Here is an 18,275-nt window from a genome sequence, read left to right as displayed (position 1 = left end):
GTGAGGATGATGATGAGGAAGCCAAAACTGATGTGAGTACAGGCTCAATAACAAGGCCTTCAAAATAAAATGAATTAACTCAGAATGTCCCAGACCTCTGTTTGATTCACTCTTCAAAATAAAAAACAAAATAATTACACTTCAGTATCAGTTCTTCTTCTTCTTCTTCCTCTTTTCAGGAAACTCAAGAACTTATTAGAAATGAATGAACCTGTAAATAAAGTGTTACTGAATAAAGTTGTACAGTTACAGTACAGAACAAAGAGATAAAATCAGCTGATCTGAAGTTTGTGCAGGTCTGTAATGAACCTGAGGAGCAGGAACTGGTCTCTGCAGGTCTCATCTTGATTAAAGGAACCCTGAGCTTCATAGTTCAGGAGATGTTCACAATCCAGACCAGAAGGTGGCGCTAACCAGGTCGGACCAGGTGATGTCACAGACTGAGGAGGACTTTTTCCTGGTGGTCTGCGGTTCTGTGTTGGCCCCTCTGAGTCTGACAGAGACCGGCTCTGCAGAGTGGAGGACTGTGAGCAGGTCCATGGTCAGAAATAAATATCTGAAACAGAAAACTAAAGACTGGTCTCTAGTCTGACTCCTTCTTCCTGCGGTGATAAGGAAAACTTGATGTGTGACTGCATCCTCCTTCAGCCTGAAGAATGCAGCTGGATCCGGATCCTCTCTGGACTCTATTGTCTCAGGCGTTTCCTGTTTCCTGTCTGCAGGACTCTGATTGTTGTTGGAGGAAACTCCACCGTAGTCCAGGTCCTGAGGCTCTGAGAGGACACAGTGTTCCTCTCTGCACACTCAGTCCACTGCAGGAGAACCAGTACAGTCCAGGTCCTGCTGGGCCTTCACCTGCTCCGTCTGTGGAGCTCAGAGTCACTAGGTGCATTCCGATCACCTAGTAGTTCCCTGTGAAGTGGACTGCACAAGGTATCCAGCCATGTCAAACAAGATTCTTAACCATAGGGAGCAAAAGGGAACTGTGAACTGAGCAGGGAAGAACTGAACAAAGGTTTATCAGTTTGCCAGAAGTTGACGAGAAGATGACCCGTCGGTCTTTGCACCTTGCAGGTGCGCCAAAAAACAACAATGGACAACATCTAACCCTAGCCCCAATCACATTTATTCACAAGTTACATAGAATAAGTTTTGTAATAGTATCAGTTTTTGTTTCAATATATATTCAATATTTTATTTCAGTAGTGTAAAATGTCCACAGTGGCAGCAACACGTATCCGAGGTGTTTCCGTTACCAGGGTGACGCACAGAGGACGGAGGATGTCTGCGTTGATGACGTTGCAGGGTGTTCACTTCACTGATATTCCCTGAGCAGGGAGCACTGTTTATGTACACTGTGGATACACACACCACTGTTCACACCTACAGTTCACTTTGTTGTCATGACAACAGAAACAACCAGACATGTAGTGAACTCAGTGTGAACAGGATCCTGTAACATTGATTACTGATTTGACTTTGGTAAATTATTTGATTTAATTTTTGTTAATATTTGAATATAATTATTTATTTTGATAAAGGAGGGAGGAAGGATGGAAGGTATAAGTCCTAAATGATTGTTTCCGCTCATGATATATCATCACATTGTATCATTTTTTTTCCACTATTGTTTATTATTCATAAATCACTGGTCTGGTTTTACCGATTTATTTGCTTTATTTTGGGAAGTACACTGACCGGAAACAGTGCGTGCTCTTTTGGATCGACACATTTATTTTGAAATCGGTAGCCGGAAGCTGCAGCAGCGGCTGTTCAGTGTAACTTCACGTTGAGGTCACAGCGGAGTTTCTCCTCCCAGAGACCCCAGTCTGCCTGAGACCAGCCCCGGACTTTACTGGTGTATTTCCCGGGACAGAGATCTACAGAGACCAGAACAGAGACCAGAACAGAGACCAGAACAGAGACCAGAAACCAGACCGGATCAGAGGTGAGACACTTTAAATCTGTATGTGGCTGAGACCGGGAGCAGATCTGATGTGAGAGTCCGGGCTGTGTCGGTGAGTCCTGCAGGAAGCAGCTCGTCCCGCTGATAGTCCTGAGTCCTCCAACAGTTCTGCTTTCCCGGTTCTCAGTCTCTGGTTTGAGTCCGTTTTCTGTGAGAACGGAGGGACTGACGCAGAGCGGAAGTTTGGGCGCAAAGTGGATGAGACATGATTCATTCAGAGACAGAGAGGGACTCAGACTGGATCTGAACAGGGACCTGGAGTCTGAGTGGGACAGGTTGGGGTGGTGAGCTCCCAGCAGGGTGGAGCTGGAGGGTCTCTGCAGGTCAGTGACGTCATCTATCTAAAATACTTGATAAAGTAAAATCCTGTTAAATGAGGGAGCACCACCCACCAGACTGAGAGCCCGTGAACTGAGGGATGTCTTTTCAAAACAACAAAACTTTTTAAAACTTTATAAAAACTTCATAAATACTTTAATATTATTTATATTATTTACTTTAACAATAACTATTAATAGTACGGACCGCATTCACACCTGCAGTAAGACAGAGAGAGAGTAAGACAGTGAGACAATCTGCAGTGAGACAGTAACACAGTGACGGTCTGCAGTGAGACAGTGAGAAAGTGACGGCCTGCAGTGAGACAGTGAGACAATCTGCAGTGAGACAGTAAGACAGTGACGGCCTGCAGTGAGACAGTGTGCAGTGAGACAGTGAGAAAGTGACGGCCTGCAGTGAGACAGTCTGTAGTGAGACAGTAACACAGTGACGGTCTGCAGTGAGACAGTGTGCAGTGAGACAGTAAGACAGTGACGGTCTGCAGTGAGACAGTGTGCAGTGAGACAGTAACACAGTGACGGTCTGCAGTGAGACAGTGATACCATCTGCAGTGAGACAGTGAGAAAGTGACGGCCTGCAGTGAGACAGTCTGTAGTGAGACAGTAACACAGTGACGGTCTGCAGTGAGACAGTCTGTAGTGAGACAGTAAGACAGTGACGACCTGCAGTGAGACAGTGTGCAGTGAGACAGTAAGACAGTGACGACCTGCAGTGACAGTGAAACAATCTGCAGTGAGACAATCTGCAGTGAGACAATCTGCAGTGAGACAGTGCTCAATGAGGCGGTGGCTTGGTGTGATACGTTCAGGAGCGCGGGAAACGGGGCGTTCACATGGAACACAAACATCCTGTAAAGAGGAAACTGAACTTCCTGTTTCAGCTGAAGCTTCAGAGTAAACCAGACCTCAGTCTCTGCTGCAGACACCTGATTAATGCTCAATGTGATGTCACTGTGATGTCAATGCTGTGTGAAGGTGAGAAAATAGGCGGGGTTTGAACTTATGTCTTGTTGTATGAAGCCGAGGTCTATGAATGTCCACGGTTGTCTTCAGTCTCTACCTGTGCAGGTGTTGGTCTGTGAGCAGGTCTGGGTTCAGTGCTTTGCTCAGAGGCACTGAGGCAGATGATGAGTGATGATGTCACAGCTGATGATTATGATCAGTTGAGGCGTCGTGCTTCATGTGGAAGTTCGATTGCAGAGTAACGACATCAGGTCAGCTGATTACAACACAGGACGGATAGGGTGTGTGTGTGTGTGTGTGTGTGTGTGTGTGTGTGTGTGTGTGTGTGTGTGTGTGTGTGTCTGTGTCTCCAGCTGTGTGTGCAGACTCCCTGTTTTTATGTGAACAGCTGGCAGGTCTCCTCTCCTGTTTTCGTATTGTGTTTGGGGGGGGGACTGCACATCTGTGTGTGTGTGTGTGTGTGTGTGTGTGTGTGTGTGTGTGTGTGTGTGTGTGTGTGTGTGTGTGTGTGTCTGTGCGTCTGTGTGTGTCTGTGTGTCTGTGTCTGTGTCTGTGTCTGTGTGTGTGCGTGTGTGTGTGTGTGTGTGTCTGTGTGTGTGTGTGTGTTACCACTTGTTCTCCTGAACAGTAACAGGAAGTCGGAGCAACAGGTCTTCCTCTTCAGAAACTCCCAGAGACAAACTGCTGTGATATAACGACCTGATATCTGATTGATCCAGGACCTGTTAGAGGACTGATTGATCCAGGACCTGTTAGAGGACTGATTGATCCAGGACCTGTTAGAGGACTGATTGATCCAGGACCTGTTAGAGGACTGATTGATCCAGGACCTGTTAGAGGACTGATTGATCCAGGACCTGTTAGAGGACTGATTGATCCAGGACCTGTTAGAGGACTGATCCAGCACCTGTTAGAGGACTGATTGATCCAGGACCTGTTAGAAGACTGATCCAGGACCTGTTAGAGGACTGATCCATGATCTGTTAGAGGACTGATTGATCCAGGACCTGTTAGAAGACTGATCCAGGACCTGTTAGAGGACTGATCCATGATCTGTTAGAGGACTGATTGATCCAGGACCTGTTAGAAGACTGATCCAGGACCTGTTAGAGGACTGATCGATCCAGGACCTGTTAGAGGACTGATCGATCCAGGACCTGTTAGAGGACTGATCCAGGATCTGACTAATGTAACTGATTATTTCTGTCATTGATTGATTGAGTTCTTGATTGATAATGATTATTAATCTGTTTGTGTTGAGTAAGATAAAAGTAAAGAGAGCAGCTGATTCCTGGTGATGCAGGCTGCTGATTGGTCGGTGGTACAGTACCTCATGGGTGATCATGTGACTGGCTGAGATTCCTACAGCCCATGAACACACCACAGAAAAGATTCCCCTTCCTGTCCAGAGTCCCCCCCCCCCACACACACACACCTTCATGTCCAGTGTTTCCAGTGTGTGCTCAGTTACCCAGAGTTCCCAGTGTTCCCAGTGAGTCTGTGTGTGGTTCCAGTCACAGCTCTGAACAATCCACCTTCTGTTTGTCACAATAGAGCCTCACTGTTATTACACTGCTAGCTCGCCCACCCCTCTCTCTCTTTTATTTGCCCTTCGGTTATTCTCCCTCCTCGCTCTCTCTCTCTCTCTCTGTCTCTCTATCCTCAGTGGAGGTGAAGAATGAAGGTCAGTCTCTCCCTCTCTTCCTTCCTCTGCCCACTTTCTCTCTGTCTCCCTCTCTATCTCGCTCTAACAGAGGTCTTTGTTTGTGGGGGTGTTGTTGTTTGATTGACATGTCTCTCAGCCTATCACTCGCTCTGCTTGGAGAAACCAGCAAGACTGAGTCCAAACCTCTTGAACATGTACTGAGTCCATGAGAGACAGATGTTGTCATCTTTGTGTCCAACCACCTCATGTTTCATTCACATGGAATAAAACATCCAGGTCCAGGAAGTCCTGTGGAGGAGGACTGATGCTCTGAGGCTGTGACTCAGTAGTCACACCAGCTCTCAGACCAGCTGCAGGACTACAGAGGAGGACGGGGGAGGACCAAGGATGGGAGTGTCTGTTTGTGTCCTTTCCCTCAGTCTTTATCTGCAGTTTCACCCACTTCCTGTCTCTCTGAAAACCTGGACTTGGTTTCTTCCTCCTCTGTGGCCTCTGGTTCTTTGTCCTCGCAGATCATACTTCTCTCTGCTGAGTCCTGCTTCCTCTCTGTCCTCCTCCTCCACAGAGACTGGACCTGCTCAGAGCTCTGTGTCATTGGTCCAGGTCTTGTGTCTCTGTGAGGATCAGAGACCCCAAACCACCAGGACTCTGATGGCGAGGATAATAAAGTTTTCATTTCCTGTGACATCGTCTGAGGTTAAGGTGGGACAGCAGGTCCTGATCAGGACATTAAATTCAGAATCCAGGTGGAGGAAAGTGTCTCTGTGAGGCTGATCTTAGATCAGAACAGAGACTGGTCTGACTGGTCTGACTGGTTCCATGTGCAGCAGCTGGACTCTGGAGGAGGAAGCTGCAGTGACTCACTTCCTCCTCAGCCGTTGTCTTCATACTGAACACACTGCTGCTGTGTGTGTGTGTATGTGTGTGTGTGTGTGTGTGTGTGTGTGTGTGTGTGTGTGTGTGTGTGTGTTATTTTTATTTTTATTTTTATTTTTACTCTCAGTCATGTTTCTGTCTTTTCTATGACTGACTGAGTGATGACATCATCAAGGGGTGGTCAGAACCTTTAGTGACTGTGACAAATCTAGAGACTCACCTGACGTGCAGACCTGCACCAGCACCAGAACCAGGACCAGAACCAGGACCAGAAACAGGACCAGAACCAGGACCAGGACCCGGAACAGGACCAGGACCCGGAACAGGACCACAAAAATTATCTTTTGTTTCATTAGGACCGAGATCTGGTCCCCACAAAACACATTCCAACCTTTTTCAGGAAATCTGGAAACATACACACACACACACACACACACAGTTATTTCTTTGAAAGCCCTCCACCCTGCAGCTTGGGGCAACAAGCCTCAGCTGCAAACACTCCCTGTATCCTGTGTGTGTGTGTGTGTGTGTGTGTGTGTGTGTGTGTGTGTATCTGGTGGTCTTTGTTCTCTGTGTGTTAGGATCTCTGGAACCCTTGGACCAGTTTTTTTCAGATCATTAGAACATGTCATCACCTGTCACAACATTTAAAACATGTTACAAATAACAAACATCAGTGTGTGTGTGTGTGTGTGTGTGTGTGTGTGTGTGTGCGTGTTAGCCAGCAGCAGTGTTTCCCAACCCCCCCCATCTATACAGAGGTCAGAGGTCATCCTGCTGCAGACACTCAGAAACAGTCCTGCAGCTGTGTTGCCTGCTGACATCATCATGTTTTGTTCATTCTGTCGTTGTAGATGGCAGTGGGGGGGTTCGTGACCTTCAGGGGTCAAAGGTCACAGTGATACCATCTCATTGCAGTAAAAACAGGCTCTGCTCTGCTGCTGGGGGGATGGGGGTGGCATCAGTGTATTTCTTACCCCTGATGAGTGTTCAACAGTGAGTGTGAGAATAAAAGCTCTATATCTACATAGTCTATATCTATCCATCTATCTATCAATCTATATAGACATATCTATATCTTTACTTTGGAAACACAGTTTGTGAACTGTTAAACTTCTGTATTCAAACTTTAAAAGTTTAAAAATGGTTACAGGCTGCATCAGGTCCAGTTCCTGATGATGAGGAACCATCAGTGATGATGATGATGATGATCACACTCTGTGTCTCTGTCTCCTGCAGATGGACTGTCCTCTGTCCCAGCTGTAGGTCAGTGATGGACCTGCTGGTTCCTGGACGTGGTGGAGACCTCAGACCCAGACTCCATGTTGGTCGTCATGGCCTCGCTGGATGGAAGCACGCCGGTTGAGACGCTTCTGTCAGCGATCCATCTGGAGAGGTCAGGACCGTCATCTTCCTCCTCATGATGAAGATGAAGCAGATTTAGCATAAACACATTAAACCGCCTGTAGCTACAGAGCCAGAACCTCATCTCAGAGCCAGAACCTTGATCAAAGCCAGAACCTCGTCTCAGAGTCAGAACCTCATCTCAGAATCAGAACCTTGTCTCAGAGCAGATACTTGATCAGAACCAGAACCTCGTCTCAGAGTCAGAACCTCATCTCAGAATTAGAACCTCGTCTCAGAGCAGAAACTTGATCAGAATCAGAACCTCGTCTCAGAGTCAGAACCTCATCTCAGAATTAGAACCTTATCTCAGAATCAGAACCTCATCTCAGAGCCAGAACCTTGATCAGAACCTCGTCTCAGAGTCAAAACCTCGTCTCAGAGCAGAACCTTGATCAGACTCAGTTGTGAATAAAGGTTGGTGAAAACAAACATGTTTATGTTTGGGTCAGGGTTGGGACAGGTAGGTTAGGTAGGGACGGATGGACGGCTCCATCCGGTGTGATGCTTTTTAAATTTTGTGAAAGTTTCCTCAGTTTGGGAACTGATGAATCAACATCATGATGTCATCATGTTTACAGTGTATAAGTATTGGGTTCACACTGAGGTGGTACCATCATCTTCCAACCTGCTGGACTGAAGTTGACTGATGCTGTTTCTCTGCAGGTACCTGAACACCTTCTGTCGAGCTGGTCTCCTGTCGGCAAGAGAATTCACACACCTGGATCATGACGCCCTCGTCAGTCTGGGTATAACTGCCACTGGACACAGGAAGAGAATCCTACGATTGGTCGGTCACCTTCAGAGGACAGAAGCTCACAGAGCCAATCAGAAAGCAGAGACGGATCTCCCACGTGAGCGCTGTCAGTCTGTGACGGACGGTTCTTCATTGGAGCTTGGTCGCAGCGCTGTGTTCCCCCGTCGATCCACACGACCGGTCAACTTTGAGATGTTCAGGAACAGTTCGGCTCCAAACCTCGCCGCCATGCTGACAGACTCAGAATCCAGCAGCACCAGAGTCGTGGTGAAGCCGGTTCCCAAACCCAGAACCGTTTTCAACCGCCGCAGGACCACACCTGTCCACTTCTGTCCAACACCAGACCCTGCACCACCCCCACCCAGGAGGCTCTCCCAGGAGTCCATATGTTTTACTGTGTTAGAGGGCTTGACCTCAGGGGACGAGCCCACACCTGATGCCAGACTGACCTCTGACCTCAATGACAAGTTGACCACACCCAGCCAAAGACTGAGCCAGGTTCAGAGGGCGAGGACCAGCCGCAGCCTATCTCTGTCAGACACTGTGGGGCTTTTACCTCCAGTCCCCCCAAGGCTGAAACGCGGGGTCCCCCCCTCAGTATTCCAGGGGTCCCCGTCCTCTTTGTCATCCTCTTCTTCACCTGTACAAACAGAGCAGAACCTGACTTTGTCCTCACTGACTTCCTGTTCTGGAAGTCTGGACAGCGGCAGGCTTTCTGGATCCTCACCTTCCAGTTCACCCAGAGGAGGTGGACTGGAGATGGTCTCTAATGAGATCTACTGGGGCACTTCACCTGGATCTGCCCCAGGTGGAGGGAGGAGTTACTGCAGCCAGCCGTCAGCTCCTCTGACCCCTCCCAGACAAACCCCCGGGAGAAACAGGTACAGCACCCTGGCAAACAAAGTTTATTGACTTTCTTTTTAAATGTCCCAGATGTTGAAACACATCCAGTCTAGATAACCTTGACACACCAGAGTAGCATTTTCACTGTCCTCTCTCACTTCCACAAAAATACTCCGACATAAATACTGACCAACCAACTGACCAACCAACTGACCAACCAACTGACCGACCGACCGACCGACCGACCAACCAACCAACTGACCAACCAACCTACCAACCAACTGACCAACGGACCGACCAACCAACTGACCAACCGACCAACCAACTGACCGACCGACTGACTAACTAACTGACCGACCGACCGACCGACCGACCGACCGACCGACCAACCAACTGACCAACCAACCTACCAACCAACTGACCAACCAACCGACCAACCAACTGACCAACCAACTGACCGACCGACCGACCAACCAACCAAATGACCAACCAACCTACCAACCAACTGACCAACCGACCAACCTACCAACTGACCAACCAACTGAACAACTGAACCTCTATCTCTCTAAACCAAATAGTGATGGCTTGGTGATGTGTTTGTGTTTTCAGTGGCAGCACTTTAAGTAACAACTCTTCAGGATCAGCCCGAGGTGAGTTCAGACACCATAAACCGTTACTGAAGACTTTACATTGTGGTCTCACCGTCAGGGTTCAGGGTCAGATCACAGTCCACAGAGAACGAGCTAACTCAGTGTCCTCTGTTCACCTGCTGACAGCTTCCACAGATGACCCTGAGGAGGAGATCAGTCCTTACTGTGAGACTGTTTTCCAAACCAGGAGACATCCACACACCTGTGAGGTGAGGAACCGCAGCTCGTCTTCTCCCTAATTGTCTCCTTCACTGTCTCCTACTTACTCATCAGATTGATGATGTCCCCTTAATGGTCACAGATCCTCTACAGCTGGTCAAGTCTTAAACCCTGTGGTCGTTAGTTTGAAATGAGGGAAGAATCATGGCATTAACCTTATAACATCTCATTGCAGATCCAGAGTGAAAGAAGCAGACTGGAGGGAAGAGAGACGAGGAGGGAAGAAGAGAAACATGCAGAGAATCGTGGGTAAGATGCCAGACAACAATATAACTTATCCTGACACACCAGATAGTTTGTTAAACAGAGCTGTAAACAGTTTGGAAATACTGGGCAGGGGATTGGACAGGAGAGGCCCAAAAGACATAAATAAAACTGTATCATCTGCATATTGTAGCACTGTGAATTTCCTCAGGGTTCTATACTTGGCCCACTTTTATTATATCGTTATATAAATAAGATTTGTAAAACTTTTCATTATCATATTATTATATTTCATATCCACAGGTACTAAAAATATTATGAACATCTTCCTTATTCAAATAAAGACAAATGTAAAAGTGGGCTGATAGAGAACCTTGAGGGGCTATATGCAGATGATACAGTTTTATTTATATGTGGCTCTCCTCTCTTAGATGCATTAAGATTCATCTACTAACTAACTAACTTTGACTTTATCATATTATAGTCTCAGCTCATTAAATTTAAGATCATTAAACGCAGACAAAACTCAATTAATGTTGTTGGAGACACTTTTCATCATATCATATAATTTAAGGCTCAGAGGAACCGACAGACGAGTTTCTGTAAGAAAAGGCAGAAAAGTGGGTTAAAATGACAGAATGTGTATTTATGAAAAAAATATATCCATCAAAATATAAAAATGTACTGAGACACTGTCATGAGTGGAACATGACATTGATTTTTGATATTTTACTTTGCGGACAGATAATATTATATATATTAAATAATATGTATGATATTATTCTTGTGTTGGAAAAATACAGTTGAGGTAGGGGAATCATGATGGGGAATCATTTCTTTCTACTTTTCAAAAGTGTTCACATATTTCACAATAAAAGAATTTACAGGATGAAATGTGCCTGAGCCTGGGACATGGATCTCATTGGTTCTCAGGCTGTAATGTCATATTTCAATAAAGTTTTATTTGTATCTTCAGGGGTCACAAGTTCTCCTGGACCAAGCGTTTGTCTCAGGCTCTTCACTCCGGAGACTCTCAGGGTTACAGCACCGTTGGAGAACCTCCGCCCCCCCTCCGCTGCCTCTCTCTGCCCCCCCACACCTTCCACTCAGAGACCGATGAGGACCTGACCATCTCCCCCTATGCCAGCTACACCTCCTTGACTGAGAGAGCCCCGCCCATCATCAGTGGCTGGCTGGACAAGCTGTCTCCACAGGGGTGCGTTTGATTTAAAGACTTAGTTAGAGAGAAAAAAAACGCAGAGGTACATTTGATTTAAACAGCTGGTTGTGGGTTAGCTGGTACGAGGAGATACCAGATGTCCTTGGACAGGTTTCAGAGGTTCTTAAGAGACCGTACGGGGTCTTGAGGACGTTCCAGAGGTTCCTTAAGAGTTTAAATCGTTTCCCCAGTAGGTTCCAAGGGTCTTTAATGAGATTTAAAGAGGATGCAGAGGTTCTAAAGAAGCTGTGGAACTGAGGAGGTTCCAGATGTTATGAAGGAGGTATCTGAGATTTGTAAAAGGTTCTTGAGGAGGTTCCAGTCTAATCTGATGATGTCAGGTCTCCTGGGTCGAAACGCCGATAAACACAGAGAAAGGAGATGGTGGAGCTCCACCCACGTTCTCACCTGACCAATCACAGTGGTTGAATGTTTCTGAAAGTTAAAGACATCAGTGACACAGATTGTGTGTGTGTGTGTGTGTTTGTCAGGGATCAGACCTCAGTGCTGGTTGTCCTGCTGCGTCTCTTCCTCTCTGCTCCTCCCTGTGTTTCCTGCCTCCTCAGGAGCTGCCTCTGCCTTGTCACCTCCTCCTCCTTCTCTTCTTCATCCTCTGACTCTTCATCCTCCACTGGGTGTGTTTCTCTCTTCCTCTTCCTCAATCTCTGCCTAAAAACTAAAAAGTTCTTCTTTGGTAAGATTGTTGTGTCTAACTCAAACAACACTGATGAACCAGCTCTGTGAAACATGATATTATAAATATTATAAATATGAATATTGTAAAGGATATTATCATTAATCCCATCAGAGTCATGGTTTATTGTAAGTGGTAAATGACTGAATGTCTCTCATGTGTGTTTTTATTTTTCAGGAACTATGTTTTCCAGAAACGTTATGTGAAGTTTGATGGAAAAAACCTAATGTACTTCGGCAGTGAGAAGGTACAACATATGACTGAACTGTTGCCATGTGAACCTCAAACATCAACAGCCTGTAACCAAAACCAGACTCCACAACCATGACAACAGACCTCCAGACCCCCCCCCACACACACACACACACACACACACACACACACAGTGTTTCCTGACAGAGTCTCAGTAGTTGTAACAGCTCTGTCTCACTGTTTCAGGACGTCTACCCTAAAGGAGTAATCCCATTGGCTGCCATCCAGATGGCCCGCCCAGCCAAAGACAATAAATTTGAAATAGTGACGAGTCAGAGGATCTTTGTGTTCAGGACTGATAATGAAGGTGAGCTCACACACACACACACACACACACACACACACACACACACACAGACACACACACACACTGGATTGTATCAGTGTGACTGATGTAAGCAGATCTGTTCTTCTGAGCTGCGTCAGTCAGGCTGGTCTCTGGTCTGTCACATGACCAGTCTGATGATGATATTGATGATGATGATGATGATGATGATGAAGATGAAGATGCTCTGCCTCTCTATGTGTCAGTGCTGAGGCGGCGCTGGGTGTCCACACTGCAGGACCACGTCAGGGATCAGCTGGTGTTTGGTCGGAGGCGGTTCGGTCCTGGTTCTCACTGTCAGAGACACGGAGCCCTGGAACTGAAAGGAACCAAATCCCGAGTTTACGCTGCCATCAACACAGACCAGATCTGGATCTACAAGAGTGAACAGGTGAGTCCGGATTTAAAAACCTTAAAGATCCATGAAAACTTTTTTACGGGGTAAAACACTGGACATACAGCTGATTATTGATCCTGTGTGTGTGTGTGTGTGTGTGTGTGTGTGTAGGTCGTTGATATGTGTGTGTGTGCAGGTCGTTGGTGTGTGTGTGAGTGTGTGTGTGTGTGTGTGTGTGTGTGCAGGTCGTTGATGTGTCTACTTGTGTCCCCAGTGTTTTCATAACGGGATCGGGATCACAGTGATTGAAGCTCGAGGAGCGACGATCAGAGACGGAAAACACAAGAGCTTCGACCTCATCACTCCCTACAAGACCTTCAGGTACCATCAGAGTCCAGAGTACAGGTCCTGAGTCCTGAGCTGGGTCAGGACTCAGGACCTGTACCGTGTTGAATGAAGGTTCTCTAAAGAAGGATGAATCTCAGTGTTGTGTCTCCTTTAAACCTCCAAATGCCCCAAACAGTCTAAAAGAAAGTCTAAAGGCAGAGACACGTCAGGTCCAGGGTCTTTGGTCTCAGCCTGGCAGGTCTCTGCGAGTCTGAGCCATTTGGTCCAAAAACAAGGTCATGGACTGAGAGAAAGCTCCTTACAGTAAATCCCTGCAGCTCTGGACTCAGACTGAAACTCCGTCTCCTCCGTCTCAATCAGTGTAAAGACTGAACGTTAAAAACTGCATTTGTGTCTTTAAAATGCCGTTGCTGAGGCGACAATCCACTAGACCTCACTACAGACCTCTGTTTCGCCTCCTTAGCTTCACAGCGGAGTCTGACCGGGAGAAGCGGGACTGGATGGAGGCCCTGCAGGAGTCCATCGCAGAGACTCTGTCGGACTACGAGGTGGCCGAGAAGATCTGGTCCAACAGATCCAACAGGATGTGTGCCGACTGCAAGGCCCTGAACCCGGACTGGGCCTCCATCAACCTGTGTGTGGTCATCTGCAAGAACTGTGCAGGTAGGATGGTCTGAGGGTGTGGACGAGGTCCTGAATCCCAGAGGGACTTGTTTCAATATACTGATCAGTTCTCTTTGTTCCTTTAAATCATCACAGAAAAAATCCTGTACATCCTGTAACCTAGCAACGACATTTAAGTAAAGCTGCTGTTCATGAACACACTGTGTGTGTGTGTGTGTGTGTGTGTGTGTGTGTGCGCGCGCAGGGCAGCACAGAGGTCTGGGGACAATGGTCTCTAAAGTTCAGAGTCTGAAGCTGGACACCAGCGTGTGGAGCAACGAGATCGTCCAGGTGAGGCCAGAACCACCTTTCCACCTGTAGGGGTGGTCTCTGGACACCTGTGCAGGCTGTTGTTGACTTTAGGTTCATGTGAAGGTAAATGTGTGAAAAGATGTGACAGGAGTGTGACGAATCAGGGACAGATGTGTAACTGATTAGACCCAGACAGGAAGTGAACGTGGGTTCCTGCCGTCCAGACTGAAACATAGTTTCAAACTAAAACGTGTCAGAGCTACATAGTCATCACTCAGTACATGTGCAGTCACATTGTACATGTGTAGTCACATGGTAAATGCAGTCACATGACTGCAGGTTCAGGTATCCAAGCTCCACTTGATGCAGTGTGGTCATCCAGAATTCATAGAACTGTAGTTACATCAGGAACCCTTGTAGGACTTTTACTTTGAAACAAGGGTGAGACTGGCTCCATGTTTTAAACACGTGAAGGAGGCGTGTTCAATATACATGTTGTTGTTGTTGTTGTTGTTGACTTGTTTGTTTGTTTGTGTCGTCAGCTGTTCATCATGCTGGGGAACGACCGGGCCAACGAATTCTGGTCAGCCCGTCTGTCTGTGTCGGAGGAGCTGGATTGTGATGCCTCACCTGAGACGAGGAGAGACTTCATCACTCAGAAGTACAGAGATGGACGGTACCGCCTCCCCCACCCCTCCCTCAGCAGCCAGGAAGAGCTGCTCAAGGTCTGAGTCCTGGTCTCTACCTGAAACCACAAAAGGCTGCTTCACGTGTCAGAGGTCACATGTGACCTACATGGGTCAATATCATGTGGACGATCTAAGAATCACATCATGTCGATCACATGTTTATAATATGTGATATATATATATATATGTACATCTCTCTCTCTCTCTCTGTGTTGATGTCTCTCTCTCATTAACAGGTCTTGTGTTCAGCGGTCTCTGAACAGACTCTTCTGAAAACCGTCACTCAGATTTTCTCGGAGGCAGAGTCAGCTCGTCTTGCCAGTGATGCCAATGGCTGCCAACAACACCATCAGCTGCTGGATCACTGCCCCCCCTCAGGTCTGGACTCTGGTGTATTCCAGATGATCATGTTTCTGTTCACACAGCTGACTCCAGATCAGCTGATCAACTTATTCTGATCTGAAGATAAGAACAGCTGTACTGTACTGTTAGACAAGAACAGTAACAATGACTGTGTGTGTGTGTGTGTGTGTGTGTGTGTGTGTTCTTCATCAGATCCCAGTGTGTACGATGAGATCATGCAGCCTGTTCTTCACTCTGGTTTCATCTACAAGTCCGGCTCCGTCAACAGAGGAACACTGTCCAGGAGAACTCGAGATGGTGAGGGGTGTGTGTGTGTGTGTGTGTCACAGTTCAACATATATGGAGAGTTTCCAATAATACAATGTTATTGATAATAATTAATAATGGATGGATCTTTCATTTAACAGAGCTACTCTTTTCTGTTACATTTCTTATCTGTTATTTCATGTTTCCATGGAAACGAACATGAAGAAGTTCAGCCTGTTTATTGATGAGTACAGACACTTGTTTCTGGACTGAGATCTTTTAAAACCACGTCCCCCTTCTGATCCTGATCCAGACTTCCAGAAGTTCTGGTGTTCGGTGGATCAGTCTCTGCTCCTATACGAGTCGGACCGATCAGCTGATCCCTGTCTGCAGATCAGTGTTAGAGACATCGTCTGTCTGGGAGTCAGCCGGCCTGACTCCTCCAACAACAACAATGGATTCATCGACAGGTACACTCACTCATCGTTCATATGAATCCATGGAAACAGACGCTTTCAGTTGTAAAGGTGTGCATCTCTCTGTCCCGCCCCCTCAGGTTCCGTTACACCTTCGAGTTGTATCTAACGTCAGAGAAACTCTTTCAGTTCGGTTTGGAGACGGCTGACGCTCTGCACAGCTGGACCAAGGCCATCGGGAAGGTGAGACACCTCCCCATCTGATTGATCAGAATCCAGACAAGGGTCAAGAAGCCAAGCTCTTTTTGGGGGGGTTGGTATTTTGTTAGAGCTCAGTATCTCTGTCTTTCCCTTGTAGTCACCATGATGATTGATTGATTGATCACCTGGTCTGTAGATAAAATAACAATAAATCTGATATTGATACTGTTGTTGATCATCAGGCTGCGACACCGCTCAGCTGTCACTGTCTGCTGACCAGGGAGTTTGAGCGGGTGGGGCTGCTGCGGTACCGCGCCATGTTGGACCCTCAGCAGTGGAAGGAGGCCTACTTCGTCCTACAGAAGTCCAACCTCTTCATTTGTCCCAGAAACGATGGAGCAGCAGAGGACATCATTAACCTGAACCGCCTGCAGGAGCTCAGTCAGTGTCCCATGCAGTCCTGCTCCTGGTCTACAAATAGTCTGTTTTAGAGCAGTTTAGATCAAAGTGTCTGTGTTTGTGTTGAAGGTCTCGCCTCTGAGAACGAGAACCACGAGAAGAAGGACATTCTGGTCTTAGTGGAGAAGGGAAGGTGAGAGGAAGATTCTGCTCATCCCAGTTTCTCTGCTCTTGGTTTCACTTCTGTCCCCCTTCATGTTCTGGTCTCCTGTCCTCGTCAGGACTCTGCACCTGCAGGGGGTCGGACGCACAGATTTCTCACTGTGGTACTCAGACATCCAGCGAGCCGCCGGCGGGAAAGGAAACACTCTGAGGGAACAACAGCTGAGTAGGAACGACATCCCCATCATCGTGGACAGCTGCATCGCCTTCATCACTCAGTATGGTGAGGGGGGGGGCAGAGACATGAGACATGAAACCACCTGTTACCTTAGAGATGACTGCTCTATGTGGCATTTACAGATCAGGATCTTCTCTCTCATCGTCCAGTGATTCTGTTTCTCAAAGCTAATAGTTCTGGTTCTCGTTCTCTGTAGGTCTGGGCCACGAGGGGATCTACAGGAAGAATGGGGCCAAGTCCAGGATCAAACTGCTGATGGAAGAGTTTCGCAAAGATGCTCGAAATGTCAAACTGCGGATCGGAGACCACTTCATCGAGGATGTGACGGACGTCCTGAAGAGGTTCTTCAGAGAGATCGACGACCCCATCTTCATGGCCGACCTCCACCCGCTGTGGCAGGAGGCTGCCAGTGAGTCCTGTTCAATCCAGACCATAGTCTGTGCTGCCAGGGTTCAGGTGTAGGTCTGATCTTGGACTTGTCTCGGTGTTAGATTTATTAGAGATCTCGAGGTCTGAAGGGAAAAGAAGGACTGAAAGTCAGGATGTGTCTGTCAGTGTGTAGCAGGTTGAATAATCAGATGTTGTGGTTGTGGTTGTTGTGTTTGTTGTTGTTGTTGTTTTATGTTTTTTGTTGTTGTTGTTTGTTTATGATTGTTGTTCTGTTGTGTGGTTGTTGTTGTAGTTGTGGTGTTGTTGTGATTGTGGTTGTTGTTGAGGTGTTGTGGTTGTTGTTGTTGTTATGGTGGTGGTGGTTGTTGTTGTTGTTGTTGTGGTGGTGGTTGTTATTGTTATTGTGGTAGTTGTTTTTGTTGTTGATGAGGTTGTTGTTGTTTTTGTTCTGTTGTGTGGTTGTTGTAGTGGTTGTGGTTGTTATTGTTGTTGTTGAGGTTGAGGTTGTTGTTTTTGTTCTGTTGTTGTGGTGTTGTGGTGTTGTTGTGGTGTGGTCGTTGTTGTTGTGGTTGTTGCAATTGTTGTGGTTGTTGTTGTTTTATTTATGGCTGTTTTTTTGTTATTGTTGTGGTTGTTGTGGTGTTGTTGTAGTTGTTGTGGTGTTGTTGTTTCGGTGGTTGTTGTGGTTGTGGTGTTGTTGTCGTTGTCATTTTTGTGGTGTGGTTGTTGTTGTTGTGGTGGTATTATTGTTGTTGTGGTGTTGTTGTTGTGGTTGCTGTTGTTTCGGTGTTTGTTGTGGTTGTGGTGTTGTTGTTGTGGTGGTGGTGGTGGTTGTGGTTGTTGTTGTTGTTGTGGTGGTTGTGGTTGTTGTGGTGGTGGTTGTTGTTGTTGTTATTGTGGTGGTGTTGTTGTGGTGGTGGTGGTTGTTGTTGTGGTGTGGTGGTTGTTGTTGTTGTTGTTGTTGTCGTGGTGGTATTATTGTTGTGGTGTTGTTGTTGTTGTGTTTGCTGTTGTTTCGGTGTTTGTTGTGGTTGTGGTTGTTGTTGTTGTGGTGGTTGTGGTTGTTGTTGTTGTGGTGGTGGTGGTTGTGGTTGTTGTTGTTGTTGTGGTTGTGGTGTTGTTGTTGTGGTGGTTGTGGTTGTTGTTGTGGTGGTTGTGGTGTTTGTGGTGGTGGTGGTGGTGGTGGTGGGGGTGG

General features: G+C 46.9%; 1 protein-coding gene across 1 annotated transcript in view; it reads left to right on the top strand.

Moving 5' to 3' along the window:
- The first annotated feature begins 1,801 nt into the window (after positions 1 to 1,801).
- The window catches only part of arap3 (ArfGAP with RhoGAP domain, ankyrin repeat and PH domain 3), a 23,714-nt gene continuing 7,240 nt past the window's right edge, over positions 1,802 to 18,275 (top strand). The window contains exons 1-22 of the mRNA XM_023420680.2: positions 1,802 to 1,948; positions 7,049 to 7,205; positions 7,880 to 8,851; positions 9,423 to 9,463; positions 9,590 to 9,672; positions 9,858 to 9,931; positions 10,863 to 11,102; positions 11,977 to 12,046; positions 12,238 to 12,358; positions 12,583 to 12,767; positions 12,988 to 13,094; positions 13,525 to 13,724; positions 13,930 to 14,015; positions 14,519 to 14,701; positions 14,902 to 15,043; positions 15,221 to 15,325; positions 15,588 to 15,744; positions 15,831 to 15,933; positions 16,134 to 16,332; positions 16,420 to 16,483; positions 16,572 to 16,735; positions 16,887 to 17,099. Coding sequence (XP_023276448.1) covers positions 7,132 to 7,205; positions 7,880 to 8,851; positions 9,423 to 9,463; positions 9,590 to 9,672; positions 9,858 to 9,931; positions 10,863 to 11,102; positions 11,977 to 12,046; positions 12,238 to 12,358; positions 12,583 to 12,767; positions 12,988 to 13,094; positions 13,525 to 13,724; positions 13,930 to 14,015; positions 14,519 to 14,701; positions 14,902 to 15,043; positions 15,221 to 15,325; positions 15,588 to 15,744; positions 15,831 to 15,933; positions 16,134 to 16,332; positions 16,420 to 16,483; positions 16,572 to 16,735; positions 16,887 to 17,099 — 3,583 coding nt within the window. The 5' untranslated portion in view covers positions 1,802 to 1,948; positions 7,049 to 7,131. The remainder of the gene's footprint in view (positions 1,949 to 7,048; positions 7,206 to 7,879; positions 8,852 to 9,422; positions 9,464 to 9,589; positions 9,673 to 9,857; positions 9,932 to 10,862; positions 11,103 to 11,976; positions 12,047 to 12,237; positions 12,359 to 12,582; positions 12,768 to 12,987; positions 13,095 to 13,524; positions 13,725 to 13,929; positions 14,016 to 14,518; positions 14,702 to 14,901; positions 15,044 to 15,220; positions 15,326 to 15,587; positions 15,745 to 15,830; positions 15,934 to 16,133; positions 16,333 to 16,419; positions 16,484 to 16,571; positions 16,736 to 16,886; positions 17,100 to 18,275) is intronic.

Source organism: Seriola lalandi, unplaced genomic scaffold (assembly GCF_002814215.2).
Source record: "Seriola lalandi dorsalis isolate HSWRI2012SDOR001 ecotype SW California unplaced genomic scaffold, Sedor1 jcf7180002054655, whole genome shotgun sequence".
Taxonomy (NCBI): Eukaryota; Metazoa; Chordata; class Actinopteri; order Carangiformes; family Carangidae; genus Seriola; species Seriola lalandi.
The sequence above is the reverse complement of the archived record's forward strand: the minus strand, read 5'-3'. Positions and strand labels throughout refer to the sequence as shown.